This window comes from Fundulus heteroclitus, unplaced genomic scaffold (genome assembly GCF_011125445.2).
Source record: "Fundulus heteroclitus isolate FHET01 unplaced genomic scaffold, MU-UCD_Fhet_4.1 scaffold_55, whole genome shotgun sequence".
Taxonomy (NCBI): domain Eukaryota; kingdom Metazoa; phylum Chordata; class Actinopteri; order Cyprinodontiformes; family Fundulidae; genus Fundulus; species Fundulus heteroclitus.
In genome coordinates this window covers 216,799-237,922 of record NW_023396978.1, presented here as the reverse complement: position 1 = coordinate 237,922, position 21,124 = coordinate 216,799, and the positions used below count along the sequence as shown (strand labels likewise).

At 37.9% G+C, this 21,124-nt stretch overlaps 1 protein-coding gene across 4 annotated transcripts in view; it reads left to right on the top strand.

Annotated features, from left to right (window-relative positions):
• Positions 1 to 21,124, top strand: part of sobpa (sine oculis binding protein homolog (Drosophila) a) — an 88,788-nt gene continuing 67,664 nt past the window's right edge. For 3 of the 4 annotated variants that reach the window (XM_012861550.3, XM_021315936.2, XM_021315935.2), the window contains exon 1: positions 1 to 432. In XM_012861550.3, the coding sequence (XP_012717004.2) occupies positions 337 to 432 (96 nt within the window). In that variant the 5' untranslated portion in view covers positions 1 to 336. The remainder of the gene's footprint in view (positions 433 to 21,124) is intronic. The other variant, XM_012861551.3, reaches the window with a different exon arrangement.

The window sequence follows — 21,124 nt, the reverse complement described above, 5'->3', positions numbered from 1 at the left end:
TAATGTTTCAGCCGACGCCCCTCCCCCTGTCTCGTTTTCTCCCCTCACTCAACCTCTCCTTTGACTCACAGAGGCGGCTCAGCACCGGCGCACGGACCGCGGAGGATACGGCGCAGAAGATGGCTGACTCGGCTGTGCACCGCGAGCCCTCGGCGGCATCCCCGGCGTCACTCGGGCCGCTGAAGAGCCGCAGGACCTCCGCCGTGTGGCGGCTGTAAACAGCTGCCGCTGCCTCTCTCCTCTCTTACACACATACACACACGCGCGCGCGCGCGTTCCCCTCCTCCTCCTCTCCCCACCTCACCGCAAATATTGACAGAAGTATCACAGAAAAACATGGCAGAGATGGAAAAAGAGGGCAGACCTCCGGAAAATAAAAGAAGCCGCAAGCCAGCGCACCCGGTGAAAAGGGAAATAAATGAAGAGATGAAGGTAAAGAGGCTCTGTGCCAAGCTGCATGAGATTACGCGTGGAGTGTGCCTGTGTTAGAGCAATAGCTGTCCCTCTGAGGAGGATTTTGCCTGAACCTTTGTGCAGTTTGCTGCGCGGCAGCCAAACTTTAATTCAAGATGTTTGCACATTTTAAATTGTTTTATTTTTTATTTTTTTCATTTGCACGCTGAAACGGGAGCCTCTGCAGCGTGGCACAATGGATGCGGCACACGCTCGCTGCTTCACTTCCACTATTAAGTTGAAGGAATACTCTGAGGGGGTAATAATGCCGCCTGTCATAACCATGCCGTTTGTGCGCCCTGCCTTTCATGGCTCACCCGGAATAAATGGAAAATCCAGTGCGTCAGTGAAGGCGTCAACAGTGCGTCTACTATTACTATTAATATTATAGTACACATACAGGAACTAAGGAGCGCAGCCAGTGTGCATACTTAGGAGATCAATGTGGGAGAAACACTGGTCTATGTGATGCTTTTGCAGCTCTGCGTGGGTTTGCATTCGCCTATGCGTATGTGTGTGGGTCTGTGTGTGTGTATGAGCGTTGAGCAGCTGCCCAGAGGCGTGTGATCCAGATGTGCGCCTCTTTACGCGCTCTGTCGATGAGAGCACATTGTGTTCAGCCTCTCCCCTTTTTTCCTCTCGTTCAGCCACGCGTTGTTTCTCTCAGCGGTTTGTATTCTTTGACTGGTTGCACGCTGGGATATTTGAGCTCCGTGTGGTTCATTGTGGAGCATGAAAATGTTCTTGGTATTTATGTGTGCGCGCGTCTGCGTGTGTGTGTGCAGAAGCAGCCCGCTTTGTCTGCATCCCCTCATTGTTTGTACACATTTGACTGGAGACGCAGGGGCAGCCGGTGTTTTCTCTGATGTAGGGGATGGATGTGCAGGTGATCCCATCGAGAATAACTGCAGTGATGTATATTTTTGTTCCTTTTTCATTATTGCAGGCTGAAAGAATAAAAGGTTTTCGTACGTGTGTGTGTGTGTGTGTGTGTGTGTGTGTGTGTGTGTGTGTGTGTGTGTGTGTGTGTGTCGTTCCCAAAGCGCATGTGTCACCGCTCATTTTTCTGGTACTGTAAAAACGGGGACAAATACTGTGGATTTCATTCATATTGAGGATGCTTTGTTTTTGACTCCTGCTGCCAAAAAGCGCCTTTATCACAAAATTCCAGTACATCAAGCTTTAAAATGTGTTGAAAGAGTTTTTCTTACTTTTTACGTATCTTATGATAAAAGTATTATTTAAAAAAAAAATCAAAGGAATCTCCTGATCCCGATGACAGAGAGGAACGACACAAGCAGATCATAGGTATTTCTTATACAGGTGCATCTCAATAAACCAGAATATGAAGTTAATTTCTTTAAAATAATCAAAAAGCAACCCTAATGTGTTATAAACATTCATTACAAACAAACTGATATCTTTTGAGGTTTATTTATGTTAATATCATTTAGACCCCAAAAAGGGGGTTTCAATGCAAGAACGCCATGTTGTGGCTTATAAAACTGGTAATATAAGATTGTTATAGGCTTGAAGTTGACAACTTCAAGGAGAGTAAGCTTTAAAATGTAATTGAGTGCTGCTTTCAAGCATATTAATAGGAAGTTGAGTGGAAGGAAAAACTGGATTTTGAAGCAAACTCCATTTAACAATCCAAGAGATTCATAAGGCATAGAGTTCATGTTGCCAAAGTCAGGAAACACACTGGAAAAAAAATAGCCGATGATATTCTGATTTATTCAGATAACTATATATACGGGGAGTGGGTAATCAATACTAATGCACAGATAGAAGACAGAAATAAATAAATAAAAATAAATAAATTAAAGTCATTCATTGGCCCCTCCATGGCGATACAACCTGATACATCATCTGATCCGTTTATTAATTTTTTTTGGGCACCAGCACCCCTCGCGACCCCACAAGGGATAGACGTGTTAGAAAATGGATGGATAGTCTTGTGTGTCCTTCACACCATACCATAGTAGATGGAAGTAGAATAAGACTGAAAATTCAAAACAGCTTCTGGGTTTGGAGTACCACCCAGAGATGACCACTTCATCCCCACTTTGCGGAGGCGCTCCTGCTCTGATCCTTTTGTTGTTGATGACAGAAAGAAAGGTTGCGGTGAGATGTGTACTAGAGGTGAGGCTCCTTTTCATACCTTATAAGTGAAGTGTTTGACATGGAAAACATATTTATGAACAGATCTTTTGGCGCATGGAGGTCAGATTGTGGCACAAATCCTGTTTTTTTCTCCCCTCCTCCAGTTTTGTCATTGTCACGCTGTAAAATGCTGCAAATAAAATAGAAGTCAAACTGATGATAATTCATCACACTGACCATATGATTGCATGATGCCAGTCATCATTCAGGGATGTTTTTTTCTTCTTTTTTTTTTTAGCTTTTTGCAGGTTTGCCTTTTTTACTGCGTTTAAATGATAGATGTTTTGCGACACGGGTCATCGTTCAAAATTCAGAGAACTGACATGTTTTATGATGTGTTTTGAAGCCGTGACATGTCAGTTAAACATCTCATTTGATGGAAGCGGTATAATTTGTCATCAGGCGTCAGTTCTGTCTGGATTTTTTCAGAGTATTATCTTGCCCTCTATTCCTTCATATTTCCTTTTGAAAATCATTTTTTGATCAGGTTTCAGGTGCAGGAAACAAGTCAACCAGGGCATAATTATTCTTTTGTCAGATCTCTGAATTTGTGTAAGACAAAACTATTAAATGCTGGTTATTTGTCAATAGATTTTAGGCCTGAACTATCTTATTTTATTCTTTTTTTTCAGTATTTAAAAAAACACTGCAAAATATAATGAGATCTATCAAAATTTTTTGCTGCTATTTGTTTTGTGAATCTCCTTATTTTTCAAAAACAGAATTTTCACACCAGTAAATAATTTTTTTTTTGCACAGATTTTATTTAAGAAACTGGAATGTCAATTAGCATTTGTATTATTTGGCTGCTAAATTTGCCTTACAAATCTTATAAACGAGTATATTATAAGCGTAAAACACTTTTAATAATAATAATGATAATAATAATAATAATAATAATAATAATAATAATAATAATAATAATAATAATAACTTAACTTTATTGATCTCACAATGGAGGAATTTCCTTTTACATTTACATTTAATTCATCCCTTTGGGGAGCAGTGGGCTGCCACTGTGCGGCGCCCAGGGAGCAATCTGTTGTTTAGGGTCAGGGACCCAGAGTGGCAGTCTGTGGGAGTTGAACTCAGAACCTCCAGGACCCAAGTACTATGCTCTAACCACCACTCCCCACTAAAAAAGCCTAAACTAGTTTAGACTCATAATGCTACTATCCCTCTCACACCCGGTCCTAGTTTTGCAAATTACATCACCTTCAATGTGTCAGTCGTTATCGTCCCTCAGTATAAATACTTTTAGAGTTTGTTCATAGGCCCTGAGATCATTTGTTTGTTGCTTATTACTGTGACTTGCATAATGGATTCAAACATTCACTACTTCTCTCTTCTTTGGTGGGACTTTTATCAGTATCCCACTTTATGACTTAATATTGCCCACTCTACCTTGCAGAAGTTCTCCAATACAGCGTTCATTCAATGTATTAATATGGTGCCGATCCACACCTGTCATCTCAAGGCATTTTGTTAAAAATACATAGTTCACTCCAAGCACACAGAAAAATTCAAAGTCAATTACATAAATTCCAGTTAAATTTTAGTTATAAAAAAATTTAGTCAAGTTCAATTTATTATTCCCACTGGTAAAAGGTTTTTCCTCAAAAGAGACTTAGCCAACTGTGTCAAAACAGCAAAAGTAGACAGATGATTATAGAGTCGTTGACTCTGCAGCAATCCCTCATACAAATGATGCATGTAGCAACAGTAGAAAGGAAATCTCTCTTTTAACAGGGAGAAACCTCTTGTCCACAGCCTTCTGTAGGTGATCCTCCCTTGAATTTAGTTCTCATCTCTGGCTAGGCTATTCCAAAACTGCATTCAATTTTCATGTAGTCATTCTTAAGTAGATTTGGGCTCAGTGTTGCAGAAAAGTAAAATCCATCTTCATCTTTTTAGGGCCTATTTTGAACCAAAACTGTCTGGTATTTTTAACTATTCATGAATTCATCCATCTTGAGAAAAACATTGAGTTCCTTCCAAATGCCAGTACCTCCAAATCACGATGCTGCCATCAACATATTTGACTGTGGGCATGGTGTCCTTTCATTGATGTGGAGAGCGTTTTTTTGTGCCAAACATCAATTTGAATTATGGCCTAACATTTTAGGGTTATTTTCATCCAATGAAAACAAATTCACCAACCATGTTTTGAGAGATCTTAGCGTTCAGTTTAGTTATATAAACAAAACAGGAGACTGCTGACTACTGTCTTGACAGCTTCCCTGACCAGTCCATCACAGGATTGGTTTTATATTTATCATCTCATAAAATGTAATTCTGTATAAGTTATGTGTCACATTGAACATTTTTTAAATTATTCCTTAAATTTAGTTTCCCTTACATCATAAAAACCTGGCATTTTAACAGGGGTGTATTTACTTAAAGGCTGACTGGATAAAAAGTTGTACATAAAACATACTCAATTTACCTGGTGACTTTCAGTTAAAAACCACTACTAATTAAAATAATAAATGATGTAACCCATTTGTTTCAATGGTGTTGAAGTGGTATTTTTTATTGTTTTTTTTATCTTAATTCAAAGCTTAATTAAACATATTTATATTTACATTAAATTTTCTATAACTACTGAAATAAGTTTGCATTTTAGATAATAGCAGAAAATATAACTGATCCAAACAGACTCTTCAGCTCCCTAAAAAGTATTACAGTATATGCATAGGCGGGCGCCTAATAAAAGTCTCATGTGAAACATAGAGGACAGCTTCACGGATTATTACATAGTTATCATTGTCCAGTATCACCCCATGCTCTTTCAGGCATTGTGATTGGTGCAAAGTCAGTCATTTGATGTAATTGGCTCTGTTTCCTCAAATAGAAAACTTTTTACCAGTTGACATAATTAACTGATCTTGACTGCATTATTTTATAACTCCACCTCTGCCTGTCTGTTTGGGCTATATTGAATACATACAGTATTTTAGAGTGAATCTGTTTGTTTTGTAAAGTGCCTTGTGACATAATTTTCTGTGAACAGGTGCTATTTCTATATAACCCGAACTACATTTGAAGATAAAAGGACAAGAACAGACAAAGCTTACAGTCACCATATTAGTTCTAGAAATTTCCCTTTAAGTTTTTGTCAAATAACTTGCAATTTGCATGGAAGTTACTGGTAGGTTCCACAGAAATTGTATGTTAATTCCTGCAAATTAAACTGGGCGTTTCCGGACACTACCCTGTGGGCTCTATATATTCCTCTGTAAGGTGAGGGTAAGTAAACTGTGGTAAAGTAACCAGTATTTTCCAGAAAAATGACTTACAGGTTCCAGAAAAAGTCCCTGGTAAATTTAAGCAATACAGTAAGTTTCATAACAATACCATGTAAATTCTAAATAGTCCCCCATAAATTGTGAGAATATAACCTGTTAATTCCAAAATATAAGGTAAAAACTCCTGTAACATACCTTCTAAGTTCTAGAATATACTTTATAAGTTCCAGAAAGTAACTCAAAATTATCTATAAATTCTAGGGAAGTTTCCTGTAACGTCAGGCAAAGTAACCTCTGCCTTTCTAGAAAGTGTCCTGTAAATTCCAGAAAGTAATGCCGGGGTTCCACAAAAGTAACCTGTAAATTCTGGGAAAGTAACCTCTAAGTTCCACTCAGAGTAACCTTTAGATTATGAAACATGTTAAATAAAAATTCCAGCTATTAATTAGTAAATTCTATATAGTAACCTGTAGGTTCCTGAAAATAACCTGTAAGTTTTAGAAAATACCCTCTGAATTTTGGAAAGTAAACTACAAATTTTTGAAATTAAACATTTTATTTCTATGAAGTAATCTCTAAGTACATAAAAATAATGTTTAACTTTAGGGAATGTAGCCTCCCACTCTGGAAAATCACATGTATGTATTGTATTGTATGTATTGCTACAGACAGTTTTTTGTAGTTGTAGTTCATACAACGCAAACTGCTCTTTTATTCTATCACTGGCAGGGAATATTGTGCTACAATATCAGACAAGCATAACTGCCAGCCAAGTCTGCTCATTAACACTGTAGTGTTTTTATTTTTAAGGCTACAGTTGGGTTCATCATCCATTCAGCTACTCATCCAATACAGTAATGTTACTTCAGGCAAGGCAAGTTTATTTATAAAGCACTTTTCAGTAATAAAACGATTCAAAGTGCTGTACATGAACAGAACAAAAACAAACAGAGTAAAAAGCATTACAGAGACAGAGGAAAAACATTGCAGAGGCAAGCACATTGCATTGGAACAGTAGATGAAGATCCAATACAGTATAAGACAAGTTGGACCATAAACCACATTAACTTTTAAAGGCAACTCTAAACAAATATGTTTTTAACCTTGATTTAAAGAAACTCAGGGTTTCAACATTTTCACAGTCCTCTGGGAGTTTTTCCAGATAAGTGGAGCATAAAAACTAAATGCTGGTTCTGGTTCTAGGTATTCAGAGCAGACATGAACCAGAAGACCTTAATGGTCTGGAGGGTTGATACACTGATAACAAGTCTGTAATGTATTTAGGTGCTAAGCCATTCAGTGATTTATAGACTAACAGAAGTGTTTTAAAGTCTATTCTCTGAGATACAGGGACCCAGTGTAAGGACTTTAGAACTGAGGTAATGTGCTCTACTTAGTCTTAGTCACGACGCGGGCAGCAGCGGTCTGGATCAGCTGCAGCTCTCTGATTTACTTTCTGGGAGACCTGTGAAAACACCGTAGCAGTAATCGATTTAACTAAAGATAAACCCATGGATTAGTTTTTCCAGATCCTGCTGAGACATTAGTACTTTAATCCTGTAAATGTTCTTCAGATGGTAAAAGGCTGACTTTGTAATTGTCTTTAGATGCTTTTGGAGGTTCGAGCCAGTGTCCATCATTACACCCAGATCTCGGGCCTGATCAGTGGTTCCTAGCTGAAACAACTTAAGCTGTGCACTAACTCTTGATTGCCCCTCCATTGATCCAAAAATAATTACTTTTATTTAATTGGAGAAAATTTTGGCACATCCATGCATTAATTTCTTCTGAGCCAGCACTTGAATGAGTTCATAGTCACCTGGTGACATGGTGATGTAGAGCTGTGTGTCGTCTGCATAGTTATGGTAGCTGATGTTATTTTTTACGATATGAGCTAGAGGGAGCATGTAGATATTGAACAGGAGGGGACACAGGTTGGACCCTTTGGGTGATTTATGTCACCTCTGATGTAAAGTTACCTACTGACACAAAAGATTCCCTGTCCTTTAAGTAGGATTTAAACCAGTAGAGAGCTGTACCAGAAAGGCCGACCCAGTTCTCCAGGCGTTCTAACAGGATGGATTGATGAATGCTACACTAAGGTCCAATAATACTAGCACTGTGGTTCTTCCTCAGTCTGCATTTATATGGATGTCATTAAACACCTTGATAAGGGCGGTCTCTGTACTGTGGTGAGCACGGAAACCTGACTGGAAAACATTAAAGTGGCTGGTCGTTGTTAAGAAGGTGTTTTATTGTTGCAACACAGCTTTTTCAGTAATCTTACTGATAAAAGGGAGGTTTGAGATGGGCCTGTAGTTCTGCAGAAATAGTTTGTCCAAATTGTTCTTTTTCAACAGTGGTTTGATAATTGCTGTTTCTAGAGGCTGGGGGACAACACCTGACGGTGAAACTTTAGTGAATCTAACTTGTGAAACCTGGAAAATCAAAATTCTAATAAACTAGGAGATAAACCAAAGAACCATTACAGCAGGGTTCTAACTTACTCCGTTTAGTGACTTTTATTGCATTAATTTTCTGTAGAAAGATTTGATGCTCCTTTGCTTAAACAAAGCAGAGGTCAAGTTTGTATTCTTCTCAAAACATAACTATTTCAGACCAAATTAAGAGACAAAAAACACACAGAGATTCACAAAGTGCCCGTTTGAGGGATCATACTCCCTCGACAAAGCAAACAGTCTGACAGTGTTTCCTTCATCTGGCTGCATGGGTAAAATAAGCCCCAGTGAGTAGTTGTGCAGAAGAAGGAGTGGGCATGTAGGGGATAGGAAAGGCCGAGAAGTGGGTTGAGAAACAAGGGGAGAAAGGAATGTATACGGAGCTGGGCTGGCTAAGCTGTAAAAACTGTAACCTGAGCTTCTCTGCTGGATCAAGTATCAAGAAAAGTAGAGGGGAATGAAAGTAGAGGAGTGGGAGAGGCGGCAGGGGAGTGAAAACGAGGGGGAAGCAATGGGGGAAAGTTGGCGTGTGGATTTTGGAATTTTATCACAGTGATCTGTAACCTGCTCTGGTTTCTCACCACAAAGTGTCCGATTCCCACCATCATCATCACCACAAGCCCTGCTGGCTATGTTTGGGTCAGACTGAATGGAAACAAAGGGGAAATGTGTGGAAGCAGAATATTACATATTTATATTAAACAAGTTTCTGAAAATATGCCTGAGAAGTATCAATCTTTGAGCTGCATCTGTAATGAAAACATCTGAACTATGAAATTAGGACACTTCTAATCATCTAGGTTATTTTGAAAACCTTTTTTTTTTAAAGGAAGAAAACATGCAAAGTCTGTCTTGTGAAATTAAATTGCATAAGCGGCACGAAAACATGCTTTCAACAGACTAGTAAAAAACAATCTTACACACATTCAATATACTTGGAAATCTATGTAGGGTTAGTGCAGATTGTCTCAGTCATTGTTCTTAATTAATCAAGATATATGTGTCAACTTCTTTATCCCTTAAAAAAAGTGCAATATTAAAAAAAAAAAAAAAATTTAGGAAGTGCCTCATAAACAATTGCCGTATTCGGCTGTACAAGCACTGCCTCGTTGTTTTCCCTCATTATTGATGCTAGGGATGTTTGATCCCGTGTCATGAAGTAATGTTCACATTTACAAGCGAACGCATGCGTGCAGGAAAAGAAAGAAAGAAAATAGTGAGTTTCCAGAATTATTTTCTTTTGAAATACACAATAAATTATTACAACATGGCATCTGACTTCCTGTTTGGCTCATGTAATTCCCTGGCACTGGGAATTACATGACCAGTGCGGCCAAAATCAAAACCTTGTGGAATTTTCTGGAGTGCCGCATGGCCTCAGCAACCGGACCCACAATGCACTGTGGCTACTGTGAGTCCACATACTGCCTTTAATGACTTTGGGTCCCTTGTGTTGCCCGCGTCGTACCCGCACCATTGTCAGTGGGGGTGCCTAAAAGTTCAGATAGAATAAATGTTTTTTTCTTCATGTGAATCATACATCAACTTTAAACTACAGGGTTACTTATGGAGTACCACAGGGATCGGTGCTTAGGCTGAAGAGAATTGGTGGATTTTTCTGACAGCATAAGATAAATTTCCAGTTATGCTAATGATATTTAACTATATTTATCCACATATCCTGATGAATCCAACCAGTTAGACTACAAGCATGTCTTGAAGACATAAAAACCTGAATTACTTTAAATTATCTTCTTTTAAATTTAGATGAAACAGAAGTTCTCATCTTCAGACTAAGGTCTTTGAAAGATAAATTGTAAATCACTAATCGTGGATGGTTTTGTGTTATTTTGATCAAGACATTTCATTTAAATCCCATATTAAACATGTTTCTAGAATGTCCGTCTTCCACCTCCGGAATATTGATGAAATTAGAAATATTCTGTCCAGGAGTGACAGTGAAAAACTTGCCCACGCATTTGTTATTTCAAGGCTGGACTACTGTAATTCTTCACCGTTAATAAGTCTACAAAATGCAGTTCAAAGCGTTCAGCTTCTCTACAACGCTGCAGCAAGAAATCTGATGAAAATAAAAAGATTTTGCGTATTTGAATTTCCTTTCATTGGCTCTCTGCTACTTTGACATTGATTGAACCAAAATGGCTATGTTTTATTGTGCTTTAATTTAATCTTTTATCCTTTTCCTTGGTTACATGGTTCGGACATGCAACCTTCAGAGGAATTCCCCACAGCAGATAGTTAAATTGTCATCGTGACTGATTGAAGAGTCCCAGGAATCGGTTATATTCCTGTACAACAGGCAGGTACAGCGGAAACTCCCCTTCACAGTGAGTTTCAGATTCTTCCCTCCAGACAGAGGTTCTTAGTCCCTAAATGTAAAACATGTTGTTTTAAGAACAGCTCCTGCTTCTGTTATTGAAGTCTACAAGCTGATGGAAACTGACACTCAATTTCAATGGATATTTTTTTTTTTGTTATAGTACGTTTGATTTTATGTTAATGTTTTTTTTGTTTGTATTCATTGAAAACCTTCAACCCTGAACCATGATCGCTCCTGTCATGTCTTCATCCTGCCGCTCTTCCCATGCTCCGTGATCATTAAACCTCATCCAGCACACCTGTGTGCTTACCGCTGGTGGGATAAAAATTGATTAACCAATATTAGGATAATGATCCAAAACATCCATGGCCTTTTTAGTTCTCAAATCTGAATATGAAACACAACCTGTGGAGCGAGCTGTAAACAAAAGAGCTCTAGATAAGCTAGGTTCTGCAACCTGTGGCTCTGAAATAGAAAGTGTCTCTTTGGACTTTCCACAATAGTTCTTATTAAATTTGGCTAAATGTGATAAAGAACTAACTAATATATTAAGCATAAATTTAAAAAAAAAATGCAGGTTTTAGCAGGTTTTTAGTTTTCTCATGTAATAACAACACAACTACACGTAATATCAGTAATATACGTATTTTAGATCCAAATATCTTTTCATTGAGTTGGAAACTATGAGCTTTGTTTTACACAATTTTCCACAAATGACACCTCAAAGAAGAAAATGTATCCAAATGCACTTTTTGCTAAAAAATTTAAATCAAACAGTGCTTCTTTAAAAATGACAACAATCCCGCCTCTCACGCAATGATCCACCCGACCCTGCACGTTTAAGCGGGTATAGTTTATGGATGGACATTTATCAAAAATTTGAAATACTCAATTTTTTTAATTGTCATGAATATCTGTGGATATAAAGGAGTTTTATTTAGATGGACAGAAATGTCTCTTTGGATTGTTAAAGTTGTAGACCCCTGATCTAGAGAGATTATGCAAAGAAGAATGGCCAAAAATCCAGTTTCTTTACGCTCCAATGTTTTGTAATTGCTACAGCAGAAGACTAAGTGCTGTCCTAATGAGGAAAGGACACTGTACACTCCCAATAATTTAGCATTGTGTAGCTGTTTGTTGAAGAAAACCTTTTACATGTTTTTGATCAACGCCTGTTTTCTGAAAGATGTAAGAAAATACCCTTTTGAGAGGTCTGGCAGTAAATAATTGCGGACAATTTTGTTGCAGTACAAATTCTACACATTTATCTCCGTCTCTATTCTGAGCATCTTTGTGGTGGAGCTTTTCAACCACGAAGCAAACCTCATCTGTTGCAAAAATGTGAGATTATATTCCCCTTCTTTTTCACAGGTGTACATTTGAGCACATGGAATCTTTAAAATTACGTCAAAATGGTATTTTAGCCATTTATTTTTGATTAAAGGCTCAAAAGGGCAGATATAGCTATACATCTGTAGCTGCCTCTGTGCCTCGTTGGCCTCCGCACACCCACAGCCGAGAAGTTGTTGCAACTGCTTTGAAGAGTCGCCAACAAGGATCGGGTTGCGCTCCTAATAACTTGTTCTTTCTCAAAGTAGTAAGGTGACAGAGAAGACAGGGTGGCAGGAAGGAAGGGGAGACACAAAGATGCTGTGTTTTTGTCTTCCTCGTGTGGTTACTTTACAGCTTATATCCGTTTTACTCTAGAGTACATTCAGGCCCAGGTTATGCTCCGACTCCTTCCTTCAATAGGTGGACTTTCTACTTAAGGTTTCACCTTTACGGCTGCACAAATTTCTGCACTTGTGCTTCCTCCATTTAACTCTGATATTTTGTTAAAACAGCTACAGTGGCGTATTTGGAAAGTCATGACAAATTTTGGAAATTTCTACTAACATTTAAATAATTAAGACAGTTAACTGGGACAATAACAAAATAATTAGCCACTACAAATAACTTTTATATCATATAACTACAGTGCCATGCAAAAGTATTTAAACCTCTTGAACCTTTCCTCATTTTGTCACCTAACGGCTACAGACTTCAGTAACGTTTGAGTTACAGACCGGCACAAAGCAGCATACTGAAGTGGAAAAAAAGGAAAACATGTTTTTAAAAAGGGTTTTCAGGTTTTTATTTGTGTAAAAAAATAATTGAACATTATATTGTTGGTCTGTCACATATAATTCTTATAAAACCCATGGTAGTTGGTGGGTATAAAGTTACAAAATTTGAAAACAGTTTAAGTGGGATTAAAATTGATTGCTTTTTAGAATAAACAAAAACTAAAATAAAGCTTTTGCTGGTAGCAAATTTCATATTTTTGCATCTTTAGTTTTCTTCTGTATTCAAAGATTACAGAATACCATATTTTTAATGTTTGGAAGATGAGACTATTGCAGATAGAACTATAATTATTAAACTTTCTCTGTCTAATATTGTTTTTTCTTTCATCCATTTGCATGCTATTGCAACAACATCCCCAGAAAGAGTTTCTGCAAATGACAGCGATGTTGTGTTGTGCTTGCTGTCACAGCCAAACTTTGACATGTGGAAGTAAACCTGACTTCCAGGAAGCTTAAGGCAGAAAGAGCACTGCTGTCATTCATCATAGTTTAAGGAGTGTTTTTACTGGAGCTGTCATCATTAGCAGCCTTCACACCTTCAAACACCTTTTTCAAAAAAGCATGCAGAATAAAAAGATCATAAGGAATTTGAGTAGATTTTATCCACAGTAGAAACCATTAAGAAGGTTACAAACTCTGTAAAAAGAAAAAAATTATCATTTTTGTCTTGCTGTCTGACATTAAATCAGACTAAAATGTATCTTGTTTTAAATCTGTTAGGACTACCAAAAACAATTTGTTCAATGGCAAACATAACAAAATAGGGATTTTTTCAGAGAATGATTTTTACATTTTCTTCAGTATTTATTAATCCTAACCAGCCTTAAAACAGGAAAAGCTTATTTTGATTCAGCGTCATACAGTGAAGAGAGAGACGCCGTTTTCTCATACATGTGTAATCATCCAGTTTCAACTGTAAATTTAACGCAATCCAAGTTGCAGAAAACTCACAGATTTGTATAATGTCGTCTCAAATCACACTGCACATTCAGCACGATGCCTTTTGTAATCTGTCACTTACTAGAATTGTGCCACAGTTCATTTGCTACATCTTCCCACAGTGGTATTTCATGACGAGTGATCAATAAAACCTGTCATTGCTCGTTTATAGTTCCCTCCAAACGCTTTCACTGAATTCTTCCTGGAATAACAGGCACCTTTATAGCAGATTGTGAGTGGAGTAAATATACCATGTTAAAAATCTCTGTTGTGTTTAGAAATTGATCCACTGTGCCGATGAAACGAGGCTTAGTCCCATGTGTTGTGACTGTCTGAAATATGCAGAGGTAGTTCTAAATAAGGGTCTATGTTGTCTGTGCTTTGCTTCCTATGAAAGCACAATGAGAAACTACACCTTGCACTGATTTTCTTTGACCAAATCTTTTTAAGTCAGTGTTGTAATGGCAATTTCTTTTAGAATGAAACAATTCACCTGGCTTTTGGTTCGATTTCATCAGTCCTTATTTTTTTTTGAAAAACAATAACGCAAAGTCTTCATAGAGAAAGTTGCATAATACTACTCTACTATCAGGTTAGTTTTTGAAACTAGCAGGACGTTCTCCTGGAACTAAACAGGTTACCTCTAAAGAACTTATGGGCAACTTTCTAAAACGTTACGTATTTCTTTCCCAGAACTTATTGTCCAAGGTTACTTTCCTAAAATATAAAGGTTATTTATAGAAACTTGCTTGTTACGTCCCAGAAACACATTAGTTTCTGAGACTCCTTCTGGTGTTACACTCAGATCTGCACAGAACCCGAGATTCGAGCTTAAAAAGTTTATTGTAAATAAACAAAGATGTAGATATGAACAGGCAGATGGTGGCTGATCAGATGAAGATGGCTGACGGCATGCAAAACAGTCCAAAGGGTTAGGCAATAATTAAAAAAAAAACAGAGACAGTCCAGGTCGTGACCTGTACGTTTTGAGAACTTACATGGATTTTCTGGAACTTACAGATTATCTTTGCAGAGTGTACTGGTTCTCTACGCTTGACAATTTAGCCAAAGAGGTTATTCTGCTATTTATTGATGTTTGATGTCATTTGTTGGGTTGGGATGATTGAGGACACAAAAGATATTGTCGATTTAAGGATTAGTCTGTTTAGCAAACAGGGGCTTGGTGAACCGTACACAACATCAACAACGTGCCACCTCCAGCTTATGCCGGTCACCAGCTTGGTCACTCACTGCTGTGAGATAATGACATTCCAATCTTAAACCAGCATTTATTGCAAGTCTGCAAATGAGTGTGTGATGCTCACTGTTTTATAAATAGCCTGCCTAAGGAGATATCACAACTGCTCGGTACGGTTGGGGTCAGGACTGAAGGCAAGGAGGTGACCTTCTCCACTAACAATAGTCTCTGATAATCACTTCTCTGTAGGTGTGAGCATTGGCATCGTGGAGGATAGAGTTCACTCCCTAAGAGTGGAGGGATGGGATTGGGACTAGTTGCAGAATCTATGTTTGATTTCTCTCTGTGTTGAAATTACCTCAAACGATGATAAGCCTTGTTTTTCCAGTGATAGATATTCCACCTTAACCCTCATGCTGCATCTAACGAAAGCTGTTTGACATTTTAGCATCTGTAGGTCTATAAAAGCTGTTTTTTATAGACCCAGACCACATAATCAGCCCTACTGCTCTATCCATAAATGCATTGTTCTACAAATATAGTTCTATTTACAAATATACCTACTATTCAGACATAGCATACATTTAGATCAACCTTTAACGGTTTGTTCTTGTAAACTGCAGAACGGTGAATCCAGAAAACACATCATAACCCATCTTGCACAATTTTGTTCTAACATTTGCTCTGCTAATCATTTTATGACCTGGGACTAATATTTTTTCTGCTACTCTAGTATATTTCTGCTCACAAGGAACATTTTCATGCTTTATAGTCAATTGAAAGCTGAACCTCTTATTGCAGCAACACTTCATTAAACAGATGCTTGTGCTGATGGACTACATGCATCAGCCACGTTATAGCTTTGATCTAAAGCATTTAATGACTGTGTTGTGAAGCAAATACTGTTACCTGCATGGGTTTCTAAATGGTAAATGGCCTGTTCTTGTATACATCAAAGTGCTTCACACTACATTCAGTCATTCGCCCATTACACACAGACAGTGGTGAGCTACATTGGAGCAGATTGAGAGAAGCGAGGCTGCCATACATCGGCACCACCGGGTCCTCTGACCACTGGCAGCAGGCAAAGTGGTTTTCGGTCAGAGCGAGGTAGAACCAGTAACCGGCTAGCTCCTGAACCACCGTTACCCTACATTTAAAAAAAATATATTTTCATGTTTTTTTTGCAGCATTAGTGGCTCATTTTTACAAAGTAAAAATGAGCCACTAATAAGTCCGCATTGAGGACTTATGCCTCCGCACATGGGTGGTACTCTCTACCCCGGTGCCATTGGAGCACACCTACCATCACCCTACTTTTAAAATGTGTATCTGGACATCTGGGCTGTAATGCTAGCTGATGTAATCGTTAAATAGCAATGATTCTTTTCAACCCAAAACGTGAAATTTTTATAAACCTAAACAATAGATTTATTTTTATTAACAGGGATGGATTCTCTGTTGATGCAATTATTTTGTAGCTTCTTGTTTCTCCTCCTCTCCTCGGTTTTTATTTAGTTTATTTTTTATTCTTATAGTTTCTTAGATGTTAGGATCAGCGCTTTTTTTTTGTTAATTACAAAGTTTGCTTTAGGCCGATATTTATATTAACAATTAGTGGTCTCACAGCATAAGTGATGAGAAGTGCTTCACAAACTACATTTCCTAGAGTACCAAATGTTGCAGGGTTGTGCAAAAGTCACTCTTTCAGGCAGCGGTCAGCAGGCATTGAATTTCCCAATAGAATTTCTTAATTTCTCAGGTTTCTTTTAATGTAAATATAATTTTGCATGTCTGCTGTGTTTATGAATTTTTGAATTATACTCACTGTTTCTAAGATTTGTTTTAAGTTTCACTTTTTTTGGAGCAATACCATTGTTGAACATGGCCACCATGTTTAACTGTTGGTATAATGTTCCTTTTCTGAAATGCTGTGTTAATTTAAGGCCACATGTATCGGGATGCACACCTCGTCAGTCTACAAAATATCGTTCCAAATGTGAGACGATTCCTCTTCTTGCACTACTGTCACCTTTGAAATTGGATCACTACTTAACTACCCCGCCATGTTGCTTAAAAAAAAAATCACAATCAAGGGGGGGGTCACTTGACGAATAAGCTGATGCATGGAATTTAATATTAAAAATATTTACATACACGACATACAGTACATCTGACGATGAATACAGACTAAATTAAATGCAAACTGAGTCAAAATCAAGCTATTTCCAATATCATCTTTAGTCCAAAGGTAGAACTGAGACCAGTGAATCATGCAGTAGCTTAGATGTTGTTCTGGGTTCTTCTGTGACCTCCTGGAGGAGTCGTTGGTACGGTCTTGGAATAATTTTTTTAGGTTAGCTCTTCCTAGGAAGGTTCTTGCCTGTTTCACGTTTTCTCCATTTGTGAGCAGTAATGGTTGTCATAGAGGTTACCTGGAGTCCCAAAGCCTTGCAAGTGACTTTGTAACCCTTTCCAGACAGATCGATGTCAGTGACATTGATTGGTCTGTTCTTGAATTTCCTCAGACTGGGGCATGATGTGTTGCTTTTTCAGATCTTTTAGTCTGTTTCATGCTGTCAAACAGGCTTAAGGGATGTCTTCCTTCTACAGGTCAAGCAGTAACCAGGCCTTGGTGTGGTGGCTAGAGAAACTAAAACAAAAATATGGTTAATCGCACTTCATTCATGATTTCTTATTACTTTTTCCCAAAGGACTAGCTGGGTTTGGAAAAATGCTTTTTATTCAATAAATAAAATTCTCCATTCAGAATTTTTTTTATATGAACTCACGTTAACTTTCTCTGATATTAAAATTAGTTTGATGATTTGATATATTTAAGTGGAAAATGCATTTATAATTTAATCCCCTGTCTGTTTGTGTCACAGAGTTTTGCAGAGAACACCATGAATGAGTTGCTGGGCTGGTACGGCTATGACAAGGTGGAGCTAAGGGACGCTGACAACCTGGAGATCGGAGAGATGCCACAGCACATCGCAGCGCTCAAAGGTACACAGCCCAGAGACCGGCTGCAAGCTTTACGTTCAGCTTACTCTAATGCTAACTTTTTGTTGTAGTTTTGTAATAATCAGTTTGAAATTCAGCAATTTAATTTTGTTGAATCTCTTACTAAGTGCTTCTGTCAATAAATGTACATTTTATGAAATCAAAACATCATATTGTGAATTAAAAAAAATTGTTTTTACCTCCTAACTAAAATCTTTTGCAACTAAAATTACCGACAAAACAAACAAAAAAACAGAACACAGGAGGAACAGTGTGGCAGTCATGCTTAAAAGAAAGTGCACCCTCTTTCAATTGTTGGGTTTACATTTTAGAATATAAAAGAATTACCCAGCCTTTACTACATTATTATAAATTCTAATTCTAATAATTCTAAGATTATTATCCTAATTATTATTATTGTATGTCAAGTACACACAACACACAGCCTATTTATTGTTATTTAACAAAGAAATGGAAAAACTCTTTGTGGAAAAAAAAGCTGCACCCAATAATCCAAAATGATGCAGAACCACTTTTAGGAGCAATAACTCACCTTGCAATTTTGTGTTTTATTTTGGCTCAATCTTTACAAAATTGCTTCAGTTCATTAAAGTTAGTCGATATTTGCTGGAACATTTCTATTAACCTGAGTTCTAGACTCTTAATAACCCATTTGACCTCACTGATTGTTTTCTGTTTCAGACATCCGTTTGTAGATTTGCAGATGTATTTGGGATCATGGTCCTGTTGAGGAGCCAGTTTGAGCCAAGCTTTACTGTCAGATAGATAACTCAAGAATAGTTTGGTACACACAGAGGGTTATGATCTTCTTTCATATCTGTCCAAAAACATATCGTCCCAATAGTCATATGGTTCATATTTATGTAACTTTGCCAACATTCGTCATCATTAGAGTGTGTTTTTTTCCTGGCAAGCGTTCCAAACAGCCATACTTTTAGTATTTTTTTTTTAAATGATGTCATAACCATAAAACCATAACGCTTAACATCCTAACTATTTTCTATAAATTCTGAGATGGGCTTAAACTTTCAGGAGAATTTACAATTGTCCTAAATGTTTTGGCCTTGTTAGCATGTTTTCTCTCTGGCAATTTATGGGCTTTAAATCTGTGGAAAATGACCCCATACTCCCTCCTAGACTGATTGAGAGCAATTAGCTGCTTCTCCAAGGTCTTTGCTGATGTCTCTTGCTGCTCAGCATTAGGTAACACATGCCTATATTCTCCAAAGCAGCAAACTGCCCAGACCACTGAATTCCTTTGAAGCAGCAAGGACGTGCGTAGGTTTTCATAGACAGGCATTCTATTTTGAGTTAATTTCTGTTAAATGCATAATCAAAGTATTACATCTATTGAAGATCAGACATTAAGCAATAACTTAAACTTCTTTAGCTCCTCACAACCACTATTTTTCAGTTTTCTTATGGATAAACCTTGGATACATAAGCGCACTCTCACAAACAGCCACAGGTGCTTGGATTGAGGTGCTTACAGATGCACTTCTATACAGAAAACCCCGTATTATTATCTTCAGCTGTCACTTTATACATTTCATATTAAATAATACTGTATATTCTTCAGTCTAAGGCATTTGTTGTTTGTACCTTATCGGTTGGTTTTGCTGTTCTTTTTATATCTCTCTTTGCAGGTGTAGAAGCAGACTCAGAGGATGTTGTATTGCTCTCTCCCTTTCCTCTCCTCTTTTTCTATCACCTTTTCTCCCTTTTAGCATTTTGTCCCATCTGTTTCTCTCCTTTTATTCCTCTTCTACCTTGCCGTTTCTGTGTCCATTGAACATGAATTAGTCCCAGCATATAAATCAAGCGGAGAACTATGGCGAAAGCCGTAAGGCTCCACTTGTGAAAGTAAAACCTGTTGGGCTCTCTTTGGCATTAAGACGACAATTCTTAATGCTACACACACACACAAAAAGTAAGTTTTTATAAGCACGCTGTTAAAAGCCACTGTTTGTGTGTGTGTGTTAGAGAAAAGAGTGGATTGAAATGTTCTCAACCTAAGGATCTGAAATTACAGCACAGTTTGCAGGGAGTAGATACATCCATTGGTCATGAAAATCCTGAATTTGTTTCCATCTTTCTTTATGTACAGAAAACACGTTGCCAAAAATCCCAGGTTCAGCAGAGAGCAGTGAAGGCTCTCCGGATAGAGCCAACAGCTCCCTGTCCATGCCAAACTCAAGAAATGGAGTCACAGAGCCATCCAGCACTCCATCCACCTCCACACCCAGCACCAAGGAGCATGGCAACATGCCCATCGTGGTCCCCATGATCCCTCCACCGCTTATCAAGCCCCCTGCAGGTATTGGCACATGAATGCCGCCTCTTTTCTTTAGCCATTGTGTTGTTGTAGACTATTAAAATAACAAATATACTATCCAAGTTTAAGACAAGAAAATGTGAAAAAGATTTGTGCCGAAGACAAAAACAATCATCAACAAGAAAGATATTTTACGGTTTATCACAGTCAGATCTATTTAACCTGATTGATCTAGGAGGAAAGACTCGTAAGTCTTTCCTAGGAGGAAAGACTTAGGAGTCTAATAAGTGTTATTTTTTCCTTGTCAGAAATTCCAGCCAGAACTTTGCTGCTTTCAAAAGACCCTTAATTGAGACGGTGCATTGTTTACACATAAACTTTAAACGTTTGACACCGTAAACCTTAGGATGCTGTTATCACAGTGGGAGCATTGTGTGAGTATCAAAAGAACTGCTCTGCGATGTTTCAAGTCTTACAATTTCTCAGTTGATGAAAACAAGACAGGACAAAGGATGGAACCTTGAGAATTTCCAGAATCGACTGCATCTGCCATGATTGTGGCCATTCAAGGAATTTGACTTTGGTTGCAATGCTCACAGTATACACTAGGTATGAATAAATGTTTACAGTGTGTCATTTCTGTAATGCATTTAGGAAGAAAAAAAACGAAGGTTTTGAGTTGTGGTAGTGCAAATATTATTATTGTGTTACACAGCGGTGTAGCTGGATACTCAGGGTCTGAGGTGTCTTTGTAATGGCTGGTTTTTGCAAATAGCGCTCTGTAGTGCCGACCTGAAGTCTAAGTCTAAACAGTTTGTGTGCAGGATGTGTGAGGTCTGCAGAGATGTTAGCAACTTTTTCCTGACCCTAGACCTGTACAAGTCCTGGATGG